This window comes from Pipra filicauda, unplaced genomic scaffold (assembly GCF_003945595.2).
Source record: "Pipra filicauda isolate LSUMZ 115617 unplaced genomic scaffold, ASM394559v2 scaffold240_size1633699_pilon, whole genome shotgun sequence".
NCBI lineage: Eukaryota > Metazoa > Chordata > Aves > Passeriformes > Pipridae > Pipra > Pipra filicauda.
In genome coordinates this window covers 1,273,537-1,292,770 of record NW_024104355.1, presented here as the reverse complement: position 1 = coordinate 1,292,770, position 19,234 = coordinate 1,273,537, and the positions used below count along the sequence as shown (strand labels likewise).

Sequence of the window (19,234 nt, the reverse complement as noted above, 5' to 3'; positions counted from 1 at the left end):
GACTTGAGGAAAATTAATTTATTGCCAATTAAAATAGATTTGGGTAGAGAGAAACAAAAGCTTCCCTCTTCCAGGCTCAACTTTCCTTTTTCACTCCTGATTCTTTTACCTTCCCCTCACTGAGTGGTGCTGAGGGATGGAGGGTTACAGTCAGTCCACAGCAGCTTCTCTCTGCTGCTGCTTCCTCCTCACGCTTTTTGTCTGCTCCAGTCTGGGCTCTCCAGGGGTAACACCTCCATCAGGAAATATCCAGATGTCCCAGCATAGTATTCTCCACATGCTGCAGTGAGGATATCTGCTCTGGTGTGGCCCTCCACAGACTGCAAGGGCCCCCCCCTCTGCACTGGTGCCCAGGGCACCTTCTCCCTTCCTTCTTCTCCGGCCTTGGCATTCACACTTCTGTTCCACACATTCTTTTTTTATTCTCTTCCTCTGCTTGAGTGCTGGTTTTGTCCTTCCTTAAATATGTTACCACAGAGGCACCACTGTCTTGGTTGCTGGGCTCAGCTATGTCTTGTGGTGGGGTTGTTGGAGTCAGCTGTGTCTGCACAGAGGCCAACCTGCAGCCCCCCACTGCCAGTGCTGTGTTATGTACACCTCTCCTCCTTTTCCTCTCTTTTCATTTTTTTCATTTCCCTTTCCTCTCTCCTTTATCCTCCTACTTTCCCATCTTCTCTGTCTTCTCTTTTTATCTCTCCTCTCTTCATTCTTCTCCCACTTTTCTCTCTTGCCCTCCCCTCCATCCTATCATATCTTATTCTGATAAAAGAATTATACTTCTTTTAAAGCAGAAGTATAATATAATAATAATAAACCTTTTTATGAAGCATGAACAACTGAAATCCCTAAGCTTAATTTTAGTTTTGTTCATTTCTATTAAAAACCAAAGAAAGTGCACCATGTCTTATGCCTTCTCTTTCACAAAAGTTCAGGAAAATTCCCTCAGTTTCTTTTTTTCTTTCTCCTCAGTTTTCAATTAGGATACGACTTCTAACTGAAGGAATTTAGAATTTTGAAACTAAATGTCAAATTCTGGCACAATTATGCAAAAGCAACATGTTTAACATCCAAAACATCGCGCCCAATCCAAAAAGAGAAAGCCAGAACATATGAGAACAACCTATTTCTACATCTTCAGTTCTTATTCAATTGAAAAAAATAATTGTGAAGTCTATTGTATCACGCAAGAAAATGAACCAATAAAAATAAACATTCCTTCCCTTACAAAAGATTTTTCTCAATATTCTTGTATTTTAAGAGTAATTCAGTACTTGAGAAAGTTTTACTCAATTACTCATTTTCTACCAATAAACAGGTAGAAAAATTAAACTGATACAAAGAAAAAGGAAGCTCAGAATAATCACAAATAAATAAAGATCAGATCCAACAACAAATTACTGTTTTCTAGTAATACTTATTCCTACAATAACAGTTGTATAAGCAAGACCATAATTTCACCTTAAACATTATAATAAATGTAATTACTACAACCTGGCTGACTAATAAATGCCAATTATGTGCCTAAAATATTTTTGTTAAGGCTCTCATCTGTAAGAAAAACCTGAAAATAAATGCAGAATGGGCAATCACAGTACGCCCTGTAACTTTAACAATATAGCAACAAATTTTTTATTGTGTCAAATTAAAATATTTGTGTGGATGTGAAATGTTTAAGTTATACTTGTTGTACATTAGGGAGTTTAACTTGGCAAAACAGCATAGTAAAATTTCTTTCCTTCCCTCAAAGGACCAAGCAGATACTTTTATTTTTGTGTTTTAACTTACTCCAGCTGTTGCAGTTCAGTCTATTAGTAGATCTCCTTATTCTTTTTTGACTTAAAACAGCTCCTTAAGTCTGGAACTGAGAGACTTAACTTTCTATTTAACTTAAAAGTCAATCTAATTTCAAAATGTCACACACAAAATTTTAAAATTATAACAGTAGAAACCACCAAATATTTTGTGAAAACATAGGACTGATAGCTAAAAGTTTTAGACTGGCCATTCCTGATAGGCATATCATTCCATCTGAAAGGAAGCTTGATTCTCCTGAAGTCATTAATAAAGTCCCTCTGAATGTAGAAGCTGAGACATGCCTAAGAGAGCCAAAGAAACTAAAAATAATGTGGTTTACAAAAAAACTCAGTCTTAACCACAAATTGCTTACTGTTTTTAATAAAGAATTAAATGATACATTTAGTATTAAATTAATTAACAGTACAAATTATGTCATTACTTCGTGGACTGTAGCTCAGGCACAAATAATCATGTATCAACACTATCTTAGTTTATACAGTTCATTACATCATCTGACTGAATGACATTTTGATGCAATAGTTTACATTTATACCATTAAGCTACTACTACAGAGGAAGGTTAATGGTTGGATTGGGTTTAGTGGTGTTATGTTTTGGATGAAGGGGACAGAGTTAAGAATATAAATACAGTTTGACTGCCTAATCTTCACTGGCCAAGAAAAGATTCCTGGACTGAATCTAACAAAACCAAAACAACAACTTCCTGCTTGTCATTCATTCTTCATATCTTCCCAAAGAGTTCCTTGTTGTCATTTACAGGTCAGGTTTTTTATCTTTGTGATTACTGCAGGGGACACATATTTTTTACAAAATGATTTCATATTTGATAATGGTTACCTAAAGTAGTTATCAGTCTAGAGGACAAAAACTTCAGGTGTACTGGTAACATAAAAAAAAAAAAAAAAAAGGGAAGGAATAGCAAGTAATGGGGGACATTTGCAAGAAAGATTAGTTGTCTGGATCCCACACTTGTTTTATTTTCTAATTAAATATAAAAGCCTGCCAGTGAAGCTCTGAATGGTGTATCCTGATAGCAAATAAACACATCATAAGCTTATTGAAACACAAACTATACAGTAGTAGCTACAGATGCTGTAAGATCCTAAATAGGGTTACTCAGCTGTGTTTGCTTGGTATTTTCTTGCTGGAAGGAAGTATTTACTAAAAAGAGCTACGAGATCCCATTTTCCTTTCCTCATAATAAAATACAAGGAAAACCAAAAGAAATTAGGGGGAAAAAGTCAATTTGTCCTCTCTTTAGCTGTTGAGGGCAGACAGCAAAACAGTTCTTAGGGATCATTTGAGCTCTTTCCCATACTCTTTGCTACTGGAGCAACTGAGCAAATGACACATTTGAGTATAATAATTTTGTGATTTACAACTTTATATAAGGGCACGTGTATGAGTAGAGAGGTGAATTTGTGTCTGCAGGTGTATTTACACACTAGCCCATAAACACAAGTTTCATACATACAAATTTTAAGTTCTTTTATTTATACTTTGATTTGAGCTTTATGTTTTGGTTCCCTGTTCTCTGTTAATGTTGAAAATATTTGCCAGCCACACAGTTACCGGTTCTAGCAAACAGCTATCATAAAACAGACTCACTGACAAATGCAGAGTTTATTGGGATTACAAAGAGAAGATGGGAGCTTTCTATATTGCTGAAAGGAAATAAAAGCTTGAATAAAACATGTCCTTCTTAACATGACAGTACATAAGCAAACGAAATACGTTCAGGCACTTTTTAAATTCTGTTTTGAAATGAAGAGCTTGCACGTAATTTAATTTCACAGTAATTAGGACTACCTATGAGACTCAAAATTCATAAAATGGAATTGCTATCAGCTGGACTTAGATAGAAAAGAAATTCATGTACATAACAAATTTTCTGAACAGTTATACCTGATCTTTTTCATTGTCCTTAGACAGCGAAATTCTGAGGCTTTTTTGGGGGGGCCTTGATTCTAAAAAAATGTACTTCAAAATTTTAAATTAAATGTGCCAGTGCACAGCTAAAAGAGAACTAGGAAATGTTTCAGCTCATGCAATACAAATAGGAAAAAAAAAAGAAAAGAAAAATCCTAGATTTTTCCGTATTTTTCCCCTTCAGTTAAGAAATGGTTTCATTACAGGTAAACTGAAGCATATACACCCATGTCTTTATAAAAACAAAGACATCCACAGCAAACTGTTCCAGAAAAATAAATTATTACTAGAAAATTATGCTTTCATAGAAAGCCTGACAATGTTTTCTTCTTTCACATTCAAGTAAAACAGATTTAATTCAGTCTGCCAGAAATGGCTATGCTTCTGCTCTGTGAAAAATATGCTAATGATGAAAATAAGGACTTGACAATTTACTGAATACTAAGCGGAAAATCTGTAATGAATTGCCTGTGTTGTAGTGTTCAGTTTAGGCTCATTTTTCTTCCTCAGTTGCTATGGAATACTAGAAATAGCATAAAGAAGATTATACTATTTTGTGGGATGTTGTGCATGTCCCTTAAGACAGAATGCTTAGAAATAAAGACAAAAGTCAGCTGTGGGATAAATGAAATTCAAAGCAGTAATAAATAATAGGCTTAAGTACTAACTTTTCAATGCAAAAGAGAAATACAGAGAACAAAACAGAAATGCCAAAAAAATTCAACCCCAACAAATAAATCTCAATCAGCAACTAGCAAGTTGAAACCTACAGTAATTCATTTTACACCTGCAAGGAAAAGCAGCTTCTTAGGTTACTCAGATGGTGCAACAAAAGCTCATAAATCCATTAAATGAAGGCATGTCTTCAAGTTCCCAGCCAGACTTCAATTTTGACTGCAGGTTTTAAGCCTTCAACAGATTAAACCCTTTTCCTAAGAATATTTTATCAGAGTGTACATTCAAAAGGTGACTCCTTCTAGCTAAAGTGTCTGTATCCTTCTGTGTTTGAAATTTTTATATATACGGCTGCTCCTGACAGGCTTATGTGTTGAATCTCATTTGTCCAAATACTATCTAAAGTAAATACAGGAGATTATTCTTGCCTTTTCCAAGCACAAGAGAGCTGAACAAGGTTTGCTGGCTACTCAGAAAGATTCTTGCATTTTGCCCCTAATCAGCATACACTGATACTAAGCTCTCTTGCAGGTCTTGTTTCTGACTTTTATTTTAAAATACCAGTACCTATGTACTATAATGTTAATAAGTGGCAGATCTTCATTTCAGAACAATGATGGAAAGAAGAACACATGCTGTCAAATCTCAGTTTCCCCAAAATATTTTTGAAAATTTTGCATATGGACAACAATGGACAACTATTATTGGAAAGCTCTTCTATGCCCTTGCTTTCCTCGAAAAGATGCTAGCAAAACAATCTGATAAAGGAAGTAAAATAGAAGAATGTATTCAATCTAGTCATGATTCAGTTTATAGGAACTGCAGGCAGACTTTGGATAAAAGAATAAGAAAACACTCTGTAGACTGGAAGATCTCATCTCTTCAGTCATTTTTAAAAGAGAAATCAGTCTTAAAGCACTATACTATAGGAAACATACTACACACACACAAAAAACAAAACAACCACCAAATAAAACAAAGCCCCCACCCCAAACAAATAAACCAACCAAAAAAACTTTCACTGCTCAGAGGATGGACTGAAGATCTGGTGAAACTTTCATAACGTAACTTCTGCGAGTATCTAACTGTTTTGAACGTGTTCAGGATATTTTTATTTAATTTCTCTCTCTCTGAAAGAGAGACATTATTTTTAAAGCAGAATTACTCTTTGAAATACCGAAACATTAAAGAAAAAAGATCTGTAGCATACAGCATAGTTACGCTGTCTAGGAGAAATGTGAGAAGACAGATATGACACAATACACTCTTTTGGGATAATGTTACGCATATGGTAACAGCAATTTATAATGCAGAAGGTTTCTCTTTTCATCAGCCTGAACTACATTATTGCTTTTCAGTCTCTTTCCATAGCAGTCTACACTGAGACACAACATAAAAAAAAGACAAAACAAACTCTTACATTAAATATCAAAATATATTGATAAAAGAATCATTACACTATGAAAAACAAACACTGAAATCGTTGATGTCTCCTACTTCAAAATAAAATGTCCTTTATAGGAAGTGTTTTCATGACTGTACAAAATAAACAGTAAATCTTTTAAGATCATCAGCATCTGCACTGCTATCCATTATTTGTTACATTTAAGTTGTTGGATTTACACTTGTATTAAAAAAAAAGAATATCTTTAATATTACCTTAACACGTTATGGAGATCTTAATTTCAACAAATTAGGATGTCATAAAGAGGACTTGGGTATGCATTCAAAAATAAAATATTTTTCCCCATACAGATCTTTAGAATTTGAAATATGTTTATCACATCACAAAATCTAACACCACAATTTTTCCTATTACAGTTAAACAACTGAACTTTTAAAATTTTCACATATTCTCTGAATTATTGTAACTTGAATGTCTAACAATCCTACAAGTCACTCTCCCTTACCAGTAAAGCAACCAAGAAATAAAACAAAGGTTTATACAGTGCACAAGTATAATATTCTTTGAGAATATACAGACTGGGCTTTTGTGGAAGGAATAAAAATCTAAATGGCTGCACAAGTAAAATAAAAATATTTTAATAGCACTGTGGAAGCAAGTGTGTCACACATACTGGATTCCTGTTTTCCCAATCTTTGCAGATGTGTTTTGCAGAACTGCTATCAGATGTAAAGCAAACAAGTTTTTTGGCAGATCTTTCAAAAAATTTAAAAAAAAAAAAAATCAAACAGTACTATTTCCTATTACATGAAAGGTGGAAAGGAGGTTACAATGTATGTTTTAGCACACAAACACAGAGAAATATTGTACCAAATGGAAAACTGAAGTCCTGAACACTACGTGAGCACAAATGCATATGAAAATACAGCAGCAACATGCTAATCTTAAAAAAAAGAGAATCAACTGTTCTGAAATCTAGAAAGGAAGCTATATGAACTTTTCTAAACTGTTTTAAACCATCAATTGAAGGTCATAATAAAATTCTGGAATTGTTCTACTTACTCATAACTGGTCCTAGAATCAAACTAAAGAAGGACACTTGATTGGTCCCAAGTCAGGACATGAAATAAATACTGGGATGTCTACACTGTAATACTTAGGAAAATTGCAGGGACACAGCATGGAGTTTGAGTCCTCAAAGGAATGGAAAAAGGATGACAGCAGATTAGGATAACTGGAGACCATGGGATAGGTGATGCAGTATGAGAAAGAGTGAAGATTCACCTTGCAGAAACTCTTAGGACAAGGGATTCCATATAGATGGGAACTAGTAGATACTGCACTGGCAACACCTCCTTAATGGGCAAGATATTGGGAGTGGAGGAGCAGAGGACCAGGATATATTCATATCTCTGCATTTGGCTTTGATAAATATTACTTTGCTTCTGTCTCCACTCTCTTTTTACATATGTTCAATTAATATTCTTAAAAGTAAGAGCAGTATCCTCCAAAGTATTCTGCGTCATACTCAAAAGGTTCTTACAATTTACATTGTGTCATTTATCATCTGAAATACTTCTAAAATTAAATCCACCACTTAATAAAACTAACACAAGACTTTTCATCTGTGACATAAGCATGATTTTTAGCTTATGCTAAAATGGTTATTTTAGCATAAATAATGGTTATTTTACAGATGCCTGTAACAACTGGGGCACCTGTTACTTAAAAGAACCAAAATGAAACAAAGGTAATTTTATAAAAAACGCTGACACGCAGACTGATTTTACTGGACTGTTTATTAAAGTCCCTAGACAGAGATTCAACTGTCCTGTGAAGGAAAGAAGAGCAGCATTGAAGCTAACACAACAGCCCAGATAATTTCTAAAATACTAGAAATATGGAGAAGAAATTAGGTCAATGGTGGGTCAAGCAAAAAAAAAAAAGTACATTCAAGGTAGTTAAATGTCTTATATTGAAATGTATCTTGTATAATATTCATAATGGAAGATTCACCATCACTAATAAATAAAAATTCTGTCATCTTTGCATTAGCTGAGGGAAAACATTTGAGGCTTTATTATTTTACACCTGTTTAATTTGCATCCAAAACTAGTTTTCCAAATCAATACAAAGGTGGGATTACTGCTGTCCAGACATAAGCAAGCTAGCTTTAAACTAACAGTAATCACAATGCAGCAACATGGAGTCCAGAACTCACAACCCTGATGTTTGGCTTGAGCTAATACCATAGTTGTTTTAGGGCTCCATCACTCTAAAACCTGAAATAATTACCACAGAGGTGACAAGGGTGTGATTATGCAAGTTAAAGTGCCAAGGTTGGAATGCAGTAATATAGGAAATTCACCAATTTTTACCAGGCTAAACTGCACCGTGCATAACAATGCTGGGAATGCCTAAGCAAGAAGGAGCAAGCCTGAGATTTTCAGTTGGCAAATTGCTGCTATCAAAACAGTCTACCAAATTAGGCAGTTTGTTGTTACACTGGGAAGAAGTGCGTTTCAAAGAGGTGTCTGAAGTGAATTTAAGCAGAAAGACAGGTTGTACTGAAAGTTTGTTTCTTTCACTACTCTACAGCCAAAAGCCACATCTGTAGATGCATGAAAATCAACCTAATAATGCCAGGCAAAAGAATCTGAATAGCTTTCTCTCTCTCTTTCCATCAAGGCTTCCTTTCAGTCCATTGCAGGGAATAACTATCTTCAGACAAAACAATGCGCTCCCTTCAGCTGAAGAGGTTCCCAAATAAATTCTATCAGACATATGCAACCACAGAAGCCTTTTAACTGTACGTGCTCTTCTATTAACAACCAGAGCCTTAAGACAAAAACTGTGGTTCTTTCAATTAATTTTTTAAGGGTGTTTGGTAATTGGAGAGCATTTTCTTTCTTTTTTCTCTTTTTTTTTAGTGAAAGATAAAAACTATGACTTAATTATGAATCATAATGACATCTTGGAATGACTTTACAGAGAAAGAAAGCAAAAAATTCTCTGTCTACATGCATACACAATAAAACAAGGAACTTTAAAATGATAAACAACAGAAGACAGTTGCCAGCTCATTTAGCCTATTTACAGAAACAGCAGCATTCAGAAGGGATTTTATTTTTAAGTCAATAGCTCTAAGGATGAAGTATGCAGAGGCTTAAAGAGACACTGTCAGAAAGATCAAAGGATTCAAAAGTGATGGTAATATTTTCAGGAGTCCCCTCTAACTTCAAAGCTAAATACATACCCTGCACGGATCATGTGTTTTATTCTGATGACTCCACTCAGCAGTTCAAAGTGGGTTTAATTCTAGCTAACCCACTAGTTTCATATTTCTGTAAAAAGTGTGTAAATCTAGTAAGAGTGTCTTCGAGACTATTATTAGTGTCATACTTTGCTGCTTTCCTAGGCTCAGAAGACTTAATATGTTATGATATCATTCATGATAAATATTATCAACACTGTGGAGAAGAAACAGCACTATTGCCAGTGCCAATGGCAAGCACCTCTTCTTAGTCTTCTGAAAGACTACTGTCACAACAATAAGTCAATAGGATAGCTTAGTCTTGCGGAGCAAAAGACAAAATATGCAGAGGAAAAAACTGATGATGAGATAGGACTGACTTTGATTCCCATAGTTGAAACTAAGATCAACAAAGAAACATCAAGAGAAAAAAGTTTAAGACTCTTATTGGAAAATGAAAACCAGAATGAGACAAAGGGACTTCTTTTAAACTCTTCTATGAATTACCTGAACAGAATCAAAGTTACTTGACCATACAGAGGTCACTCTAGCTGAAGCTGAACAGCAAAACCACTATGAAATTATCCCATTCCAGTCACAATCCTGAGTCTAATGGAGGAGGAAAGCAAATAGCTAGCATAGCTGTGGGCTAAAGTAGCACTCCAAGAAATTAAACAGTGCTTGTCCCATTTTGAAATTTTATTGGCTTTTAACTTGGACTGAGAAACCTTGGCTTTAATCTTATCCAGACAAGTCAATTTCCCAGCCTCACCATGCAAAGGACAAAAGGAACTACAGAAAGCCAAGACATAATCTAGGGTTATTAGCATCAAACATTTATCAGAGTTTGGCTGGATATTCTCCCCTAGGACTCAAACAATATGTACGGCCCAAGTACTGAAAACCGATCTAAAAAAAGTCATAGAAAACCACGGATCAAGGGATATGCTAGTTCATTCCTCTAGTTCAAGGTAGGATCAACCAAATCTGCATAACTCCTGACAGACATATATCTACATTGGCTTTGGAGAGACGTAGAGATCTCTCACATCTCTCCCACAATTCATGACAGAAATCAATTAAAAAATTTTAAAAAAATTTCTGCTGTCTAATCAGAATCTTCTCTTACCACAATTTTAAAAGGCTTTATTTCTTGTTCTGTACATATCAGACATTCAAGATAATATTCCTCACTCTTTCATATCTTTTATATAGTTGAAGACTCACTATGTCTAAAGTCAATCTTTTCTTCCTTAATCCAAACACCTAATTCATACCAACTTCTGTCTTATTTTTGTCTCCCTGATAATTTTAAGCAGTCTCAATTGGTCCTATTCTTCATGAAGGTGCAGTGCCCCAAACAGAAAGGAACAGATAGATTATTTCTGGTGGTTCTACAGGTAATTTCCAGGTAATGACAAAAAAGGACAAAACCAAGGATGATACTTGGGTCAGAGTTTAATATAGCAAGAAACTAAGAGAATTAGAGAGAAGCTTTTTTTTTTTTTTCTGTGAGAATCAGCAAAAATTTTTCAAACACATGATGACCTAGTTAAATATACCCATTATGACCACACAGGCATCTCCTGGGAAAAGAGAGACAGAGAAGCATCTGGCAAGTTTCTGAGCCTGTGTTAGGAACAAAAAATCCTTGAACAGAAGATGGAAAAAGCAGTTAGAAAGGAAGGCAGTACTAGGTTTGACTTGAACCCGTGGGGAAGAGCCAGTTGAAAACATTGAGTGGTCGTGCAGGAATGATTCTTCATTTTTAGGAAATTAAGGGAGAACACAAAAAAACCAAAATTGGCTTTAGGAAATTAAACTTCAGCAAACTCACTCACACAACATGCATAAAGACATTTGTGTAAGCACACTAACAGATAGGAAGCTGGCTTGCTCTTCCATGAAGGGGTAGCACTGAGCACTTATACCAAAAACAGAGGTGCTAATGCCTAATCAGAAAGGTGTCTATGATTAGACAACTGCTAAAATCAACACCAGGAAAAAACACGGGAAAAATTGATTAGATGATAAATAAATAAATTAGATATTCTCAAATCAGTTAAATCTGCTGAAATTCACCATAGGTAATTAAAGCTGACTGGATCAGTCTCAGAATTATCAACAGTCATTTTTGAGAATTTGTAGAGGATAGCAGTAATTCTAAATGGCTGGAAAACACTTAGTGAATAGCTTAAAAAAAAAAAAGAATGAAAGAAGGCTGGTCCAAAGAAGTAGAGATGCAACAACTGAATTTCAATTCCCCTCAAATATGGAATAAAAATTATTTGGAAGCATTTAGCAAATAAGAAGTTGAGTAATACATAGAGCTGTCAAGAACAAGTTACTTCAAATCTATCAAAATATTATTTGTGACATAGCAGCAGACCCTGTAGCTAGAGAAGCAGCAGTAAGTATCCTATAGTCCAAGCAGGCATCCTACAGCCTGACTTAATGATTGTTTGGAAATTGTTTCTCATGGGACTTCCATAAGCAAAAAAGAGAAATATGTCATGCTGCAAAAGAAAACAAGTTCTAATAAGCAGTTGACACTAAACTTGGAAGAGCTGCAAGCATGCTGAAAGATGAGAGTACATGGTTAAAGCAATCTTATTGAGTTAGAGAAACGGTCTGCAGAAAACCTGAACACAATTCAGTAATGCAAATTCTAGACCTTAACAGGAACAAGTAACAGGAGAAATACAAGATGGAGAACAACTATTGAGGCAGCAGACCAGTGAAAAGGAGCACTGAGGCTAGAGTGGATCATACTCTGACTTGTAGTCTATGTCACACTAGCAAAATCTCATGCCTGGATGCATACACACCAGGTTGCAAGTCTAGAAATTTACAACAGGAGAGGGAAATGTTTTCAAAACAATGGGACAGCAGGTTCTAGGATAGAAAATCCAGAGCACTGTGCACTGAAGTGAGCTGGTGTCTGTTTTCCTTGTAAAGAGATTTCAATGTCTGTTGACAAGAGACTGTTGGCCTGACACTGTTCACAGGTGTTAGTGTAAAATAAACACCCCTCCTCCCCACCATTCACAGAAGAAAACCAGCTTTTTCTACATCCTCAAAATGTTTGCCTTAAAACTTTTTATTCCTTCTAGGTAGCAGACCTGCCTGCCGACCATTTTACAATCAAGCACCATAACAGGAGAAGTATTTAACAAGTACCCCCTCAAAGACACAGAAAACCAGGTAGGCTATAACCTCTCACAGGATGTATCAGTGAAGTTTTTATTTTTGTTTGTAACATATATCTGCTTTGTAACTCAGGAATTTTCCTCCTTTTGCATTTAATTATTTGAGTAATACAAAAATAAATATGCAACTTGATGTCTTTATGGCAAACAAAGAAAAAAAGAGGCTGTATAGTCTGACAGTGTCTTTTTAAAGATTACACATAATGACAATGAGATTGCTGAAAATCAGACATTATTTTTTCAGATTTACTACCACAGCAAAAAGCTTTAGATTAATTAATGCTGCAATAGATATGAAAAATGACTAAGCCAATTAATCTCATTCATCTAAAAATGGAACAGTAGAGAGGAGAATTTTTGAAGAACTTCATTTAGAATTACCAAGGTTCTCCTGACAATGATAATCAGTATAAAGGAATAAGTAAAGTATATTAAAGTAGTAACATATTCCTGGCACAAGTTCAGACTTGGAAGAATACACAAATCAATACAGAGTAAAATACACTCATGCCATTCTGCTGCTTATGGCCAGGTGACTGCACATCATAAATTTACATCCCTTGCTCATCTTAGCTGGCTGCAGCAAAGAGACCAGGAAAGACCATCTTTAGTAACAGCAAAGGCACCACACTGGCAGAAAGGTACCGAAAAAAATTGCAGGCAGGATGAACTGAACGGGAGACTTTAAATTCAAGTACTGTGAAAACATTACATACACACTGAGGCCCAATCAACGAATACATGTATGAAGTCAAATACCTTATTGGATCCTACTAAGAGTTAGGCAAGAAGATAACCTTGCAAGTTTGTGCCAAATCAATATTGAAATGCAGCAGAAACAACTTTAACATGAAATCAGAAGTTAAATGCAAATTCAAAATACTTTTAAAAAAATCAGTACAGAATCAACATTTTTTCATTTTACAACTGCAGAATTTAGAATATTTAAGCTAAGGAGTTTAGGATCACCGAGCCTATAACATAGTAGAACGTTTCAAGTATGGAGAAAAGAATATTGAATTTATCCTTCTCAGTTTTCTAGGTACTCAGGACCACATATAGCATCCTGCAATCTACTACACATTCACACATATCTCCACATATCATACTATGAATAAAAATCATAACAAATCTGAATTTCTTTCCCATTTCTCTGCAATTCTGTTTCCTAGTAACTGAAGAAATGAAAGAAGTTCTGGCTTTGAACCTCTTTAAAGGAATCTTTCTCTTATTATCCATTCTGCAACAATTAAAAAGGGCTTTGACATTTTCTATACTTAAAACATAAAACATTGCCTTCATTCCCTCCCATAGGCTTTCCATGCCAAATTTTATTCATGTTCTGATCACGGATACAAGAATTTTTAAAATTACAAAGAAGTGCTATTATCAGGCATTTGAGCCCCTCCCATACAGTTGTCTCATATCACAAGACGTAAGAAGAAGAAAGCAATCTAATCACTGCTGTGAGAAACAGTATCTTAGTAAAACAGATTTTCAAAATTGTGTTTTCTTGCTTTTTTGTTCTTGTATGCAAATCGTTGCAGCATAACACACATTTGGACATTCATTTTCTAAAGTTTTCATCCCCTTGTTTCCTTGGCATCATTGCCAAATATGCTTGAAGCAGTTTCTTGGCAGGAACTAATGCACTTCTTAAATCTATAAAAGGTGGCAAATTCAACTTCATCTCGCACACCACCTCTTTTTTAATTTTACCAAAATACAGCTATTATGAGAATGTTATGAGGCTACCAACAAAGTAGCGCACCATTATGCAGCGCAAACAATCACACAGAGTGCTCTGTTTCTTAGGAACAACAGTGAATTCAGCAAAAATATGTCCCATGTTTACTTCTGGTTCACCTTTACATGGGATTTGAAGTTCTCTTGTCCTAGGCTTTAGGTTCCACACTAGAAGGATATAATTAAAATAAAAGCAGATTTCTACCTTCGGTTTGAGACAGCAGCAAGTATTAAAACAATTTATTAAAACAGAAAGATTTTACTATAACATTTGGAGAAGAGGAAAGTGCATCTTGCAGGAAACCCCACCAAACAACCAATTTTTCCTTATTTTTACTTCCTGCTCAAGTTTCTATTTGCAGGTCACTACAGGAGCTACCAAGTAGACAGTCACCTTTCAGAACAAGAAGCTGCGTGCACATCTGAACCAGGTGTCTATGGAAGACAACTGTTTATTTCTGTAGGCTCTGGATAACCCATCTCTCCCCCTAAAAGCCTAATCATTAATCACTGAAATCTACATCCAGAGTATGCTGTTATTAAGCAACTCTGCAGTGGAGTTGCTGCATCAGTTATCAGTTGCTGTATCCATCCTCTGCAGCCACACAGATAAGCTCCCAGGGTTCAAACACCCCTATCCTTCCATTCCCAGTTCTTTATCAGCATAACCCCTGTAACCACAGGCAACACCATCATGTCCTAACAGTGATTTAAGTGCCAGACCACAAACCCAAGGGAGAGGAGGAGTGCGTCGAGCTTCCTCTTGCACTTTCTCCATGCACACAGTGGCAGAGGTAACCCAGCTGTCAAGCTTCAGTACTTCAGTAAAAATGAGATGTAGCACTGGGCTGTCTGAGCAGATCACACCCTCTTTGTAAAGGAAAGCCACTGGACTTAAGCTGGCCCACAGACTCCTTTTGGAAGGTACAAAGTTAAACCAGCCAGCCACCATTTTAAAAGCCTTGAACTAATAAACCTATCAGCTATACTTCCCACTTTGGTACTGGAAATCAATTCAGACAGCACTTTAAGTTTTTTAAAGATTATATACCACTCCTGGATGGTTTTCAAAAATATAGCAAAAATACAGAACATATAAACACTGACCTTGTTTCTTTTAACCCTTCTTTCTGAATGACTTCCAATATTTGTTTTGCAGTCATTGGTGAGTTGGGGTACTTTTCCAATGCCTGGAAAGAAATAATAAATGTGTAAGTAACAAGACACAGCTGTCCTGTGAATCTGAAAGGTTATATGATCATGCAGTTTTTATCTAGTCATTTGTGAAAGGCAGGGAATGGTAGTGTTGAGACTGGAGTCCTCTGTCTGTTGGAAGGCCAGATACAACCCAGGAAACTGCAGCAAGAAAAAGATTTACTTGCTGTTTTTGTACATCATCTGCTACATCTGCCTGGGAAAAATTCTTACCAGGTTCCAAATACAAGAATTGAAATACACAACTAATTTTATGACACAGCAACAGATATTCTTTCAGGCACAAAGGGGGAAAAAAACCCACAAAAACCCAAGGGAAAAAATAATAAAAAAGACTAGCACTTTCTTTGATTTTTATTACTTTAGAACTATTTGAGGTCATTTGAATATTCTACACTTAGGTTTCACCATGACCTCCGAAAAAAATTGGCTAAAACCTCCCATTTGTAGAGCAGGAGTTACTGTGAGAATTGACACAGTGAGGTTTCAATTTTAAAATGTTTTTTGCTTCTAAAAACAATGAAAAATGAAGCAGTCAGAACAGTCACAGCACATAAGATGCTACATGACAGAGTGCAGTATATTTTTCCAGTTCAGTTCAGTTTTCCACTTCTTTGCCTTTTCCAATTGAGCCCAAAGTAACTCACTCCTCTTTACAGATAGAACCATCTTGTATGGATTTTTCTGATTTTCCACTTCCTTTTTGTCCCCATCAGTTTTATGCTGTTAAACAAACAGCCATTCTTTTGCTCATGTGACGTGCCAGACTGACAGCCCTGGAAAATGAAACCTTTCAATCAGCAGTAAAAGGTGCTGCACAGGCCACGGCAATCAAGCTTCCCAGAGCATCTTGACCATGTATCTCAGCCAGAACTTGCATTTCTCCCCTGTGCAAATATGAAAGCAGTTTGGTCCGATTCTATTTATCCTGAGCTTCTCTCTAGTAGTTACCAAATGATGGCAAATGTGAAAGTAGCTACTACTACGTGGATACCTGCCCACTAGGAACTAGAGACATCACCACATCCTATCAGCAAATCAAGTTGTGAAGGGTGCTAGCCAGGGCTGTAATTCAATAGCTCACCTAAAACCAAAGCCTCCCTACTCACTACAACTTGACCAGCTCAGCCCTCTCCTGCCATTTCACAGTTCTGATTTACTGCCTGTTCTCTTTTGCAGCCAAAACACAGTTTACCAAATCCTTCAGTTCTTTGTTCGAGATGAGCTTTGTATCCTTTATCTTTCAGTTCCATAAAGGAAAATGTAGAAGTGAGGGCTGCACTAGAAAGGTCCGGGAGCTGCACTGAGCTTATCTCGTGTACATTAGTAGGCAAGATTCAAAAGGGATCCATCAGGAAAGGAAAATCCAAAGGTGATTTGAAAGGAGAAAAGGAAAGAGTAAGAGTACAGCAATGAGTAAGGACAGAAGGAACTGCACACAGGGCTGGGAAGAGGGCCACTGCACAGCAAGGGAAGAGAAATGATATGATGTATTAGTGACAGAAGCACAATGACACACTGGAAAAATGACAATGTGTATAAAGATTAAGACTAGGATGAGAAAAGATTAATGGTGTGAAGAAACAAAAGTGGAAACTTTAACCTTCAGAAAAAAGACAAAGAAGAAGGACAAGGTAAAATGAGAACATACCAAAATAAAGGGAAAAAAAAGAACTAAACTGGGAACATTCCAGAGAGCAAACTGGAAAGGACAAAAGAGGATACTACACTGTACTGGACACGGCTATGAAGGAAACTGTGTGCACTTGAAAGTGGGGTTACTCACTGTGGAGGATTCCCTGTTTCTCTTCCTGAGTACAGGCCCCTCAGCACACCTGGGCAGCTCCTCCCTGCAATTGAGAAAATTTGGGTAGCCCTGTCCCCTTCTCTACGACATCACATCCTACTCTATAAAGTCAGTAAAGTGCCAAGTATTACCATGAGAGTTCAACAATAACAGTAAGGAAACAATAAAGCTACGCAAACATCAGAAGTCACCCTGTCCTGGACAATGGGAGAAGGGAGAGCACTTTGTGCTGAGGAAGCTGCACTGAACTGGCTGTGGAAACAATGGCCAGACATATGGATAGGGAAGATCATCTTCACCAAACAACAATGAAACCAACAAGTAGGATGCGTAACACCACTACAGAAAGTTTAATGAAACCCACAGGGCAGATTTCAAATACCACAGTATGAAGTGAACACATTCAGGGTATAATGACAAACTGAAATGCAGAGTATGTTAGACAGGCTGAAAGTGCTGGGGTAAACAATTGCCCATTGTGTGGACTTGCTTTACGCCAGACGTAGCGTGGGCTGCAGTTCATATACCCCATGAATTTAATTCTGTTCATCTAACCCTTTAAACCCTGTTATTTGAAGAACTGTTCGTACCCTAACAAAAAAGCATTAATTCTCCAATTCAAACACTGCTTAAATTGAAAATACTGTTATTGTGCATATGATTAAGTTTTCTTTATCGGAATGAAGATTAATTTAGCAAAGAACCTAAGTAAGGATGGGGTTTTTTTCTGCCCCTCCCACTATCTTGTCTGTCCTCATCTCTATTCCCCCCCCGCCCCCAGTTTTAAGTTCACTGTTTATCACAGTAAGAAAATAAAAATAATTACTTGTAAAAAACATTTCAATGATAACATCACTTTATTCCCTCAGTTACGGAAAATAGCATCAGAGTATTCTTTAAGATTCGGTGAGCAAATGAATACACTGAACTGATAATTACACTAGCCTATCTTGCCTCTGTGTCTCACCATTAGTACCGCTAAAAGCCTGCAATCCCTTTTGCATTTCCAAGACTTTTAAAAATAATATTAGAAATTCAAACTGAATAACTAACTGTGCCTTAAGGCAAGTAACATACTAAAATGCAGTAGCGTAGTTAAGTCACAGGCTCACAGGCTTCTTGGTCAGAAAAACTAATGCACATTGGGGGAGAAAGCTCTAATCTGTTTTAAATATCTTTCTCCTTCCTCCCACTCCATCCACCAACACTCATATCATATATGGGCAGTGACTAATAACACTGAAATTAAACCATGCCAAAGTACTGTCATGAAGAATATGACTGTTTCGATGTATTTTGTTAAGAAGGACAATGACAGAAGAATGGTTTGCACTGACTGCAACCTCTATCACAGAAGATCAAATATGCTCTATTTATTCCTGCCATTCAACCACAGCCTTAAAAAGGGACAGCCGCTAAATAACTGGGACAAATAATGTGATACCCATCAGGACAATCTGAAAGAGAACAGAAGTAGTCATTGCACAGAACACATTCTTGGTGTTCATTCAAACCCCGGTTAATGGTTCAAAGAGAAGATGGCTCAGATTCTAACAAGCACAGTGGAAATCAAACCTCCCAGCAAATGGTAGCAGCCTGACAAATTGTTGTATTTGTGACACCTACAAGTATCAACTCACAACTTCATATTAAATAATCACACAAATGCCACAAACACATGTATTCCCAGTTTCATTGGAAAAGTCCTGTCAGTTATATGGGACAAGAAGAAAATACAAATTCCTTTTCTCACCATAGCATCTATCATCTTTTGTGTGTTGACAACTGCTCAAAAAAGATCAGTTGCCACACCAGGGGAAAAACACTTTCCAGTGAACTGCTAACAAGAAAACTCTAGTACAGAGGTAAGACTCTCAGCTTTGCATAAGAGAGAAATCCTGAATGCTCAGCTTGCCCACAGAATCGGAAGAGAACCTCCATATAAGTGATGGAACTGTTCGTCTAATTTATATACACTGACTACCTGAATAAAATCTGTCCAATCATTTGCATTTTAACCAGTAGAGGGAACACAGCAAAGGGACAGAGGGAAGAAAGGCAAACCAGAGACTCAGCCCTCCTGCCACCCATAAACATTCCTGCAGAAAGTGGGAAGCTTTGCCTGCAGCTATCAGTTATTACACTGACAGAAAACAATTCTTCTAAACAAGAACCAAG

At 36.5% G+C, this 19,234-nt stretch overlaps 1 protein-coding gene across 3 annotated transcripts in view; it reads right to left on the bottom strand.

Annotated features, from left to right (window-relative positions):
* ASXL3 (ASXL transcriptional regulator 3) overlaps nucleotides 1-19,234 on the bottom strand; it is a 130,539-nt gene that overhangs the window by 88,617 nt on the left and 22,688 nt on the right. For 2 of the 3 annotated variants that reach the window (XM_039381790.1, XM_027750102.2), the window contains exons 2-3: nucleotides 15,142-15,224; nucleotides 14,804-14,806 (exon numbers count right to left, since the gene is read on the bottom strand). In XM_039381790.1, the coding sequence (XP_039237724.1) occupies nucleotides 14,804-14,806; nucleotides 15,142-15,197 (59 nt within the window). In that variant the 5' untranslated portion in view covers nucleotides 15,198-15,224. Of the gene's footprint in view, nucleotides 1-14,803; nucleotides 14,807-15,141; nucleotides 15,225-17,035; nucleotides 17,100-19,234 lie in introns of all 3 variants that reach the window. The other variant, XM_039381789.1, reaches the window with a different exon arrangement.